This window comes from Megalobrama amblycephala, linkage group LG1 (genome assembly GCF_018812025.1).
Source record: "Megalobrama amblycephala isolate DHTTF-2021 linkage group LG1, ASM1881202v1, whole genome shotgun sequence".
NCBI lineage: Eukaryota > Metazoa > Chordata > Actinopteri > Cypriniformes > Xenocyprididae > Megalobrama > Megalobrama amblycephala.
Genome location: NC_063044.1, coordinates 72649766 through 72662492, shown reverse-complemented (window position 1 = coordinate 72662492; position 12727 = coordinate 72649766). Strand labels below are relative to the sequence as shown.

At 38.4% G+C, this 12727-nt stretch overlaps 1 protein-coding gene across 1 annotated transcript in view; it reads left to right on the top strand.

Moving 5' to 3' along the window:
• Positions 1 to 2590: 2590 nt before the first annotated feature.
• The window catches only part of LOC125278243, an 84849-nt gene continuing 74712 nt past the window's right edge, over positions 2591 to 12727 (top strand). Inside the window, exon 1 of the mRNA XM_048207253.1 lies at positions 2591 to 2694. Within this exon, the coding sequence (XP_048063210.1) occupies positions 2649 to 2694 (46 nt within the window). The 5' untranslated portion in view covers positions 2591 to 2648. The remainder of the gene's footprint in view (positions 2695 to 12727) is intronic.

Genomic DNA, 12727 nt, shown 5'->3' with positions numbered 1-12727 from the left:
AAATTTAATGTGGAAAAAACATGAAGCACTGTGAATCAGGATTCAGTTTAACAGTGTTGATATGGAACTATATGGAACTAAATGATCGAACCTGCAGTATATTCACAATGAAATGTTTTAGTTCTATTCTACAAGCTTTCCATAACAATTAAAATTGTATTTATGTTAAATAAGCTGCTAAAATAATAGACCATGTAGTAATTTGCATATCTGTAATATCAAAGATGAAAGTAAATAATGAGAGTAGTTTCACTTTGAATAAAAAAAGAGCAACTGATTCTGTGTTGAAATTTTATTCACAAATGAGAAGTCACGACATATGACATATTTAATTAGCAAAAACCCAGACAAATGAAAGTTTGGTCTGCTCTTGTGATCCCAGTGATTCCAGCCTTTGATACTGACACATTCAATCTGAAATATATAATAAAATGACATTACAACAAACATGTATTATTAACATTTTTAATACACTGTCATGTTCTAAACAAAGTGAAAAATAAAAGTGTATGCTTTGTCTGGTGTACAGGGATATTTATTGGCAAAAGTCATATTTGGGAATGAAAGAATATTGGCTATAGATATTAGCCTATATTAGTTATCACGATGCGTAAATCACCGTGGCCTATTTGGATAATAAATAAACTATATTTAAAGTACATTAACATGGTTTCTTGCATGTGCGCAATTTTTGAAACATATATAGAAATTCAAGTCTACCCAGAAGTGCTTCTGCAAACTAGGAAAGTTTACTGCTGCCTTCACCACGGGAGTTTACAATTAATATTATTATGCTAGCATACATGTTGGCAAACTTTCAAAACTATATGCTTAAAAGACTCAAGGTAATACAGAAACAACAAAAATAGGCTACCTAAAACGCCCGTTTAGCGAATCCTAACGACACCTCTGGCGAATCATCGCCTGTGTTCATATCAAACATAGCTAACACATGACACAACATAACACAATATAGCTTAGGCTATATGTAAAATCTTGTGCATCAATAACAGTTAGAATAAGCTTCACTTCGCTTAACGCTGAAACATATGCTAATTACCTTTAATGTAAGCTGAAGAGCGTGCACTAACATTTTCAGTGGCGCTTTAACTCAAAACAGGAAACTCGTGAATATTCATATAAGCTCCGCCCAGTGTCACCGAAAATCGAATATTTCATAACACCGGCTTCGCCTCAGCGCCAGGCTCAAGTCAAACGAGCGAGGTGACGACGAGGGAGCTTCTGTTGAACAACAGTGAACTGCGGTCAGATCAGAGCCGTTAAGATGAGATGTTGTCAGGCTATTTCGGTAAAACTCATAAAAATTAACACGACTGTCCAATCAGCCGTTACACTGTTCTCGTGGGTGGCGCGCACTAAAGAATTGCATGTGCAAATGCGCCGGCGCGCGCTGCATAACTTTATTATAGCTTAAATAAAGCGCAAACGAAACTACGAGCAATGACCGTCGTTGTTCTGTTGTAAGCTAAGTCATGAAATTACCAAACATGCGATTAAAGCTGCCTCAAAACTGTGCATGCATGTATTTGTTGACATGGTTTTATTGTTATCCAATTTGTTGGCCTTAAAACATCTTAAACAAATGTAAACCAGGGAAATTCTCGGGGGAGCATACCCCCGTACCCCCCTGGCAAACTACATTTTCTGTCCTCGGTAATTATGAAACCCTGGCCAGCTTATATCTAATGAAATATGAGGTAAATGTGCATTTCTCCAAATGTGCGCACTTTTGGACTAAAAGTTTGTGTATGTGTGATCAAAAATAAATGGGACCAAACGCGATTGAATGTAAAGGTTTGTATATCGTTATTCTATCAATAATACCAATTGATATTGCATTTCTATCAGAAAGTCATTAAGAATTATATTTATTAGATAGCTTAGATATTTGCAACACTACAGTGACACTATGTTGCAAATATCTAAGCTAATACTTCAAATCTCAAGGTTAAATCTTTTTTTTTTTTTTTAATTTTTCTGTAACAGCTGCCAAAAATAGTATATAGCTCCACTGTGGTTTTTAATAAATTAAATAGTAAACTTTTCAAAACATCCCCCCCCCTCCCCTCCTCCCCTCCTCCCCTCTTCCCCTCCTCCCCTCTGTTTTTTTTTCCCACAAATTTTTTCCACAAATATGTATGTAAATAGAATCTACCTATATGTATATGGTGAACATATTCCTAGTCTTTACACTGTGTGTCTACTGTCTACACCTGACGCAGGAAGCACGACGTGACAAATCCCCGAAGTAAATGCCTCGTTCTAATTATGACCAAGCAGCAGTCGCAATATGTCTAATAGGAAGGACAAATGGATTTGCAACGGTCGCTTTGCACGCCCGGTGTAGAGAGTTACTTGCTGTGTGGCACGGTAAGACGCGACAATGTTAGACACGGTGTTGGCATTAAAAAAATTGAAAATAACAGTGAGGAATCGATTCTTGGAATATAGCGAGGCAGCAAGACAGCTACCTAGGTTTTCGGACGCAGCCCTCGTTTGTCATCGGTCACGTGATTTCTACACTTTCTCAACACAAGCCTCGAATCGACGCTTCATCTGGCACGCCCATTTATGCTCGACACAAGATCCGAAGCCTCGGTTCAAATGTCCCATCACTATTCGACAGCATGAAGAACAATTTCAAATTCTTTCAGATCGTTCTACTAATGTGCGGTAAGTTCATGATTTCTGTTCATTTTTACCACTTTCGGTTTCACTCTGAAGCCGCCTTTCCACTGCACACGACAAACGACAGCCTTTGGACCGGAAGTTATTCATTTTCAATGGAGAGTAGTACGGGGTCTGCGTGGAGTTCCGATCATATGCGAATGCGTAAATTTCGGATCCGATTTGAGCTTCGGATGCGTTGAAATATTTGAACTTTGCGGCTAGACCGTATGCGACCGGTGTTACAAGATTTTCGGTTTCTGGGTCATTCTACAGAAACGTCCACTTTTGGTATGACAAAATGTCTTAAAATGTATTTCTTTTTCTAACATTTAAACTTAGACCACATTATTATATTACACTTTGAATTTATGAATACACATAAATGACAGCTTAATGATTTTTTAATTTTTTTGTACATTTATTTAAAGACTGCATGTCCCCTTTTTTTGTCACTGGTGTTACCTTACTTCTCTGGTACTTCTCTCATTTTTATGAAATATTATTTCTCAATTTTTTCAGCACATGCAGTCAGAGTTACAGAATAATAATGATAATGCAAAAAATAAGGAGATTATGTGTTTTTTTTATTTTAATCAGGTTAGTTAAAAGTGTGATTGAATGATAATAATTCAATTTCGCAACCATGTATTTGCTATAACAATGAAAATATTGGAAAAACAGTTATAAAAAAGTAATGATGCAATCCTTTAAATCTTAATTCTTGAGTGTAGCAGAATTCAATGGATGTAAAATTATTATCATGTCACATATGACACATTTTATTTAATGTGACAGACAAAAAACAGTAACACCAGTGACAAAATGAATCTCCAGTGACGTATACATAGGACCAAAGATCCTTAATTTTTCAACTATAATTAAGTAGATTGGACAAAATTTTTACATTTGGTGTACAATAAAAGACTTATCATTGACACTTAGTGAAAACAGTCAGAAAAAGATCATAAACAACATTTTAAAACTGTCTGTAAAATACGCTGTCTGTAAAGTCGCTGCACTGAATTTAGCCAAATACCCTTAATTTAGCCATATCTGACCAAAGGAGGATTAACAATGAGAAAGAAAAGTTAGAATCATGTAATCTTAGTGCTATTTTATGCAAAAGAACTAAATGAATAGCTTTAAATAAAGTTGATCTATAAATGGGTAACACCAGTGACGGTAACACCAGTGACAATTTCATAAAAAGGTAACACCAGTGACAGTAACACCAGTGACATTTTTCATGAAAAATGCATTTTACAAAATGGCTGCTGCAAGGAATCAATCCACATGTTGTCAATCATGATATATTCACTAAATCAAGTAGTCCATTTGTATTCTAGTTTTTTATAATTCCCTAGCAATAAAGTAGGTCACACCAGTGACTTCAACTAAAAGCTTCGTATGAAATTATGATTTTCTAATTAAAATTTCTGATAATTGAAAAGAGATAGTGGACTTTTCATTGGCCTTTCTTCACTGATCTTCAGGAAATAGGAAGAAGGAAGTCAAGTGATGTCATCAGTGTGATTATTTATTTCAAAATAAGAGATTTTTGTTAAAGGTAACACCAGTGACACAACACCAGGGGACAACTACATTCATTATATATTTTATAATATTTATTTGGCATTTGGTTTTTTTATGTTATTTACATTATATATTTGATAGTTATGCATACATTATTGTAATTAAAATGGTAGAAAAACCTGTTTCTGACCTCAAAATAAAGTACTTTCCCTCTGTACATGACTGTGGGGACAAGCACTTCTGTGGCGCTTGGAATTTTTAGAATTAATTAAAAGACAAATATTGGCACATTGATGGCTCAAGAAGGTTTAATTGTTCATAAACATATTGTTTCATATTAAAATATATTAAAAAAATTGTAATCCTAAAGTGTTTTTCAAGTGTAATATTTCTGTAAAGTCTAGGGACAGAAAAGTGGACGTTTCTGTAGAATGACCCTTCTAAGATTTTCGAGAAGGAGGTCTCTGCGGAACAAAAAGGGGCGGTTCCCAACTTTGGGGTGTTGTCACACGGGAATAGGTGTTTTTCAACCTCTTTACCTGATTTGCTCAAATCGAGTGGGAGATTTCCGGAAAAACAATAAGAGATATGTATTGTATATGAATGTAAGTGTATTGTTTAAGTTGTTTAACAGTTGTTTAATGTTTCTTTTGCGTGAATATGCTTGCTAGCTCGTTGTAAAAAGCTCCAAGCAATCTTCCACTCACTTCTAGCGATGACTATTATTAGCTAACATTTGCTATTCTATTTGATGTATCTGTTAGTCACTTGATTTGTTTTAGTTTTGCCATTAGGCTGTGGCTACAGTGTCTGTGGTCAATAAAATTATTATAAAGTTTAAAGTCTTCAGAGTCATCATTTCAGGTTAACACATTTTTATTTTTTTTTAAGCTTACACAAGGTCAGAAAGTAGTCTCATTAATGCATAAAGCTTATACGCTGAGGCAGTCATGTGTTTCTGTGTGGTTGATAGCCTATAAAAAACAATTACACTTAAAATTAAAGTTAATTAGGCCTATATCACAAGACTTGGGTAAAGTTGGTTTTATATTCGCACATCCGGACATCCGTATTCAATAGCCTTGTTAATCACACTACATTGGACATTCAGTGGACATTCACAAGTAAATATGCCATTAAAACAATACTTGCCTATTTTGATCGACTGTGAAAAATGTTGTAAGTTGACAATCGTTGGTTGTCAATATCATGTCGCTGCTTAAAATTGCAAACATTAATTTATTGCACATTTATTGGAAAGTCTGAATTTATCAGAAGTCCGAATGTGCGAATATAAAACCAACTTTACCGAAGTTATCACAAGCACTGTCTAGCCTACGTTCTCTCTGCTTGTCTGTTGATATAGTGCAGTGGTTATGTCATTTTAATATCATATATATATATATATATATATATAATATATATAATACTATATAGCTTTTATGATGAAGGTTTACACTATGCACGTGAAATTTGGCATGCGAGAGATTAAATAAAATAAAATAGGCTGTTGATCGCGTGCCTGTGTTCTTCTGCGTTATTCATATTGAAGAGCATCAATTATTAAACAAGACTTGTAGCACAAGAAGGCGATCTAGCCTTAAGAAACTATTTGAGGTGAAAAAGGTGAGGTGAAAAAAATACCGTAGTAATTTATAGTAAATACTATAGTGTTTTTGAGCCATACTTGAATTAATTTGTTGTGGTAATTCTATAGGCTATTGCTGTGTGTTGAATGACGAGTGGCAAGGCAAAGATCCTTTTTAACAACAATATCTTTACTATGAGACATGCAGGAGTTCAACATGAAATGTACAAACTTCAACACCGTAGCACCAACTCGCGCATGCGTATAAGCAAGCTTTTGGATCTTAGTCTGCTCAGATTTAAAGCTACAGAACACTACTATGTTCTACATCCTCCTTCTTTAACTTTGACACTTATCCCTTAATGAACAATTTCTTATATTGAAGTTAACTCAAAAAAAATGTTTTTTTTTTCATAGGAAAAGCATTTAACATTACTTGAGCTGAGAGTAAAAAGGGCAATTAACACAACATTTGTTAACTCACATTTTAACATCAGTTATATTATCAACATTTATAAATTGAACATTTTGTTACTGAATTATAGAACTTTCTTTTCTGTCTCTATTTCCTTTTTGTTTCATTCCAGGTACTTTGGGTTTGGTTTGGAAATGCGACCTGCTCTGGTCACATATGGAGCAGTAGAAGGAACTTTTGTTGAATGTTCATTCAGTGGTTTCTTCTCGGTTCCTTGTGGGGTGCGTTGTTCTTTGACCTCATTTGGAGTGGGAAATTTGTGCTTAGATTCAGCAGAGGGGGTTTGAACAAAGGGGAGTGACATTTCACTGTGGTCTAATTTTTGTGGTGGTGGCTCCGCGACAGGAAGGATATGTTTTCGGTTTCGTCTGTATTCTCTTCTTCCAACTTCCACAAGATATGATCTTGGTTCATCACATAGCTGTTTGACAAGTCCGATTCGGTCATGGCCTTTGGTCGTTGCAAGTCTCACTACCTCTCCTTGTAAGAGTGGTCGGAGAGTTCTGCTGGACTTGTCATAGTATGTCTTTTGACAATGTCTCTTTTTTGAGATTTGATTCTTGACTGCAACATTATTCTTTGAGGCTGGCACCAGAATGGACTTGCTGATTGGCAGAGATGTGCGCGTCTGTCTCGACATTAATCTCTCTGCTGATGAACCAAGTGTCTGATCACGTGGAACATTTCTGAGATTGAGCAAGTTTTGAAACACATCAGAGCCGTCCCTCTTGGATTTCTCCATTAGATGTTTTGCACTCCGCACTGCCCTCTCGGCTAGCCCATTAGCTTGTGGATATTCAGGGCTACTAGTGGTGTGTGTAAAATCCCAAGCAGCAGCAAATTCTTTGAACTGTTGGCTTGTAAACTGGGTACCGTTGTCTGAAAAGACTTTGTGCGGACTCCCATGAACAGAGAAGTGCCTTTTGAGTTTTGTGATTACTGTACTGGAGGACAGGTCACGAAGCAGATCAATTTCGAACCATCCCGAATATGAGTCAACTAGTACGAGGTAGTGTTGACCATTCCACTCAAAGATATCTGTAGCCACACTTGACCATGGAAGATCTGGGATGTGATGTAAGTGTAGAGGCTCTTTTTGTTGATGTGGTTTCATACTGTTACAGATAGAGCACGATAGTACCTCCTTTTCAATGTCTTTGGTTAAAGAAGGCCAGAATACAATGCCCCGTGCCCTGCGTTTGGTTGCATCAAGGCCTGGATGACCTCTGTGAATAATGGTGATATACTCACTGCGTAGTGATTCTGGAACAACCGTTCTCTGTCCCTTCATGAGTACATCTTCATCGACTGTAAGCTCATCCCTGAAGGGAAAATACTCACGAATTTCTGCTGGCAGCTTTGATTGGCTAGAAGGCCATCCTGACTTGATAATACTGCAGAGACGTTGAAGGACTGGATCCTGTGCAGTATGAGTTTGCAACTCTTTCAGTCTGGAAGACGAGATGTGTTGAACTGACATAACTTCGAAGTCAGCTCCATCATCTCTGTGTTCATCTGGTGAGTCTCTGGGGGAACGTGACAACGTGTCGGCAAGGAACATATGTTTCCCTTTCTTGTATGTGATTGTGAAATTGTATTTCTGCAATCTTAACATCATGCGTTGCAGCCTTGCTGGAGCTGTGTGGATAGGCTTGTTAAGAATGGTGACCAATGGCTGGTGGTCTGTTTCGATGTGAATTTGTTTACCATATATGTAGTCACTGAATTTGGTGCACGCAAATACTACAGCCAGAAGTTCTTTTTCTATCTGCGCGTAACGTACTTCTGTTTGCGTCAGAGTACATGAAGCGTACGCGACAGGAGCACCTTCTTGAAGACACGCAGCTCCGAGTCCGAACTGGGAGGCATCACAGGTGAGTGTGACAGGTTTCTGGACGTCGTAGTATTTCAAGGTTGGTGGACTAGAAATCCTGTGCTTCAGAACTTCAAAAGCGTCCTGATGCTGTTTGAACCAACACCACTCTGTATTTTTACAGGTCAGCTCGCGCAGAGGGGCGGACAGCTCACTAAGGTACGGTATGAATTTTCCTAAGTAATTGATCATACCCAGGAAGCGCTGCAGCGCAGTAACATTGTCTGGTGGCGGCATTTCTGTGATTGCTTTTGTTTTTGCTGGGTCAGGTTGTAGTCCCTTGCTTGTAAAAATATGACCGACATAGCTCACCTCACTTAGGCGGAATTTGCACTTTTGAGGGTTCAGTCTCAAGTTCACTTCACGAGCACGGTCCAACACTTTCCTCAGGTTTGCATCGTGTTCCTGCTCGCCATTACCTCCCACGATGATGTCATTGACTATGACTGCGCACGGGTAGCCAGCAAAGATCTGTTCCATAGCGCGCTGAAAGACCTCGCTGGCCGAGTTAATGCCAAAGGGCATCCTGAGAAATCGGAATCTTCCAAATGGCGTACTGAACGTAGTCAGTAGGGAGGACTTGTGATCTAGTGAAATCTGCCAAAAGGAGCTTTTTGCGTCAAGCACAGAAAATACTGTGGAGTTTGGCATCTGCGCTGCCACTTCTTCCACTGTGCGCATGGGGTGATGCGGACGTTTTAGGAACTTGTTTAGGTTCCTAGGGTCAATGCACAGTCTTATTTCATCTGAGTTTTTCTTGTGAGTTGCCACCATAGATGACACCCAATCGGTTGGCTCAGATACAGGAGTGATCACGCCCATGGCGACCATTTTTTCCAACTCTGATTTTACCTTGTGTTGCATTGCTGCAGGAATTCTGCGTGCTGGACGGACGACAGGTTGAGCTTCTTTGTCCAGTTTCATGCAGTATGTTACAGGAAGCTTTCCTATTTCATTTCGGAAAAGATCTGCATATTCTGTGTTAAGCAGCTGGACAAAACTTAAGTTTTCTTTTACACTGACCTGGTGGACTGCATTATTGAGAGAAATAAGGCCCATCCGAAGACAGTCAGACAGTCCGAGCAATGGCTGTACATTATTTCGCACTACGTTGAACTGTAGAGAGTAGGTCTGGTCACTCAGATTGCAAGATAACATGGTTGAACCAGCAGTTTGGATCTCCTCTCCACCATACGCAACAAGCTTCACATGGCTTGACACCTGAAGGTTTTCATCTTGCTTTACCTGTGCAAATGTCTGCAAAGACATGATATTACATGAGGCTCCTGTGTCAATCTTTAGTTCAAGAGGCTTTCCATTGGTTTGCACTGTGCAAGATATTGCAGTTTTCTTTAACAGTTTTGAGTCGACCACCTTTTGATGATTTATCGCAACTCCATCTATAAAGAATGAGTCTTCGCTGCTATTTGAAGCTTTGGCAACATCAATTTGATTTACAGTCTTTTTTCGATCTCGTGTGTGTTGAATTTTCACTGATTTGCAGCATTTTTGGAAGTGGTTCCATTTGTTGCACCTGTGACATTGCTGGCCATATGCAGGACATTTCTCCCGTTTTGCCTCATGGTTACTTCCACAATTGCTGCAATTGTGAATTTGTTGCGGAGCAAACTTGTCTAACCTGTGTTTAGGAGTACGAAACGGTTTTCTTTTTACCGTTTGTTGAACACTGTCCACGTTTGTCAAGTTGTGCTTTGGTCCAGCTAGTGTTTTAGTGTGCTGGTCTGTCAGTTCATGTATTTGGCATATTTCAATGGCTTTTGTTAACGTAAGCTCATTGTCACGCAACAAGAGTTTTCTCATTCCATCGTTAAGTATCCCACACACGAGTCGATCTCTTATCAATTCTTCCTGTAAATCTCCAAACCTGCAACTCTGTGCCTTGTTTCGTAGGTCGCTTACATATGCCTCTATTGTTTCTCCTGGCTTTTGGTTTCTTGAATTAAATTTGTGTCTTTCCATCGTTATGTTTGTTTGTGGGCTGCAAAGTTCGCGAAACTTGCGTTTTAGACATTCTGGGTCCTCGCGTGATTCAGCCGGAGTAATTATTCGTCGGTTTTCTCCCTCGCCTGTATACGCAGCGGGTGCATAGACGAATGTTCGCTCGCGCTCAATGGCTTCCGAGTCGGCCAGATTAAGCAGTATGAATGCTTTCGTGCGAGGCTCTTTCTCAGAGTGTGCAGCAGCAATGAATATGTCGAATTCCTGCTCAAACACACGCCAATTTTCGGCGATATTGCCATCAAATACAAGAGGATCAGGTCTGCGGAACCCTTCAGCCATGATTTATTGTGCGATAACGATGGCTTACTGTGTGGATGCTCGTTGGAAAAGTTCATTTTCCTCGCCGCTTTCACGATTCTGTGCAGACCACTTCTGACACCATGTTGAATGACGAGTGGCAAGGCAAAGATCCTTTTTAACAACAATATCTTTACTATGAGACATGCAGGAGTTCAACATGAAATGTACAAACTTCAACACCGTAGCACCAACTCGCGCATGCGTATAAGCAAGCTTTTGGATCTTAGTCTGCTCAGATTTAAAGCTACAGAACACTACTATGTTCTACACTGTGGTAATATAACAACTATAGTAATATAAACAAATTACGTTACCCAATACTTTACTAAGTTTTCTTTAAACTATACAATACACGCAGTTTACTGTAGTAAAAACTAAAGTACTACAGCCTATTAGGGCTGCACGATTAATTGAATGCGATTGTCATGCGTGTCTCATCAGTAAAGCCGGTTCTGTGATTAGCGTAAATGTCCATCACCTGCTTTCAAATGGAGCGGCACTTAATATACAGAGCCGTAGTTCGCGGACAAGCTACGCAATATCGTGTTCATAATCGAAGGCGATTCATCTGCGATCATGAACGCGATATTGCGTAGCTTGTAGCTTGATATGAACACAGCCAATGATTCACCAGAGGTGTCGTTAGGATTCGCTAAACGAGCCAATAGCGTTTTAAGTAGCCTATTTTTGTTGTTTCTGTATTACCTTGAGTCTTTTAAGCATATAGTTTTGAAAGTTTGCCAAAATGTATGGTAGCATAATAATATTAATTGTAAACTCCTGTGGTGAAGGCAGCAGTAAACTTTCATAGTTTGCAGAACTTGAAGCACTTCTAATCTGGGTAGACTTGAATTTTTATATGTAATATGTTTCAAAAATTGCACACATGCAAGAAAACATGTTAATGTACTTTAAATATAGTTTATTTATTATCCAAATAGGCCACAGTGAATTGTGCATGCGATAACTAATATAATATCTATAGCCAATATTCTTTCATTCCCAAATATGACTTTTGCCAGTAAATATCCTTGTACACCAGACAAAGCAGACACTTTTATTTTTCACTTTATTTTGAACATGACATTGTATTAAAAATTTTAATACTACATGTTTGTTGTATGTCATTTTATTATATATTTCAGATTGAATGTGTCAGTAGCAAAGGCTGGTATCACTGGAATTAGGGCTGGGCGATATATCGCATGCAATTGTCACGCGCATTTCATCAGTAAAGCCGGTTCCCTGATTACCGCTAAATCGCCATCACCTGCTTTCAAATGGAGCGGCATTTAATAGACAGAGCCGTAGATCCCTGATAAGCCACGCAATATCGCGTTCATATCGCAGATGAATCGCCTTCGATAATGAACGCGATATTGCGTGGCTTTTCAGTGATCTACGGCTCTGTCTATTAAATGCCGCTCCATTTGAAAGCAGGTGATGGCGATTTAGCGGTAATCAGGGAACCGGCTTTACTGATGAAATGCGCGTGACAAACTCATGCGATATATCGTGCAGCCCTATTGCTTTGAGAACGCGCAATAGTTTAGCTTTTAAAACAGTTTTTTATTGTTCAAATTTCCAATGTAGTTCTATATACAGACATTAAAGGTCAAACCATTCTGATGTTCTTTTTATCTAAATAAACAACATATTATATGGCTCTTAAAGGGTTAGTTCACCCAAAAATGAAATTTCTGTCATTAATTACTCGCCCTCATTTCATTCAAAACCCATAAGACCTCCGTTCATCTTCAGAACACAAATTAAGATATTTTTGATTAAATCTGAGTGCTTTCTGACCCCAGACTGCAACGTAATTGCAACTTTTGCAGGCCCAGAAAGATAGTAAAGACATTGTTAAAATAGCCCACGTGACTGCAGTGGTTCAACTTTAATGTAGCGGCCAGAATACTTTTTGTGTGCAAAAAACAAAATTATTGACTTTATTAAACAATTTCCTCTCTCCGTGTCACTCTCTGATGCTGTTCATGTGAGCACCACAACACATGCATGTGATGCTGACGCAGAATACAGCCAACAATGAGCCGACGTTCTGATGTAGAACCTGGAAGTGCTGCACTGTGTTTACTACAACAGTCAACAGTGTCAGAGACCGACAGTAGAAAAGAAATTGTTGGGTTTTTTTTTTTTCTGCGCACAAAAAGTATTCTCATCGCTTCATAACATTAAGGTTGAAACCCTGAAGTCACGTAGACTATTTTAACAAAGTTTACTACCT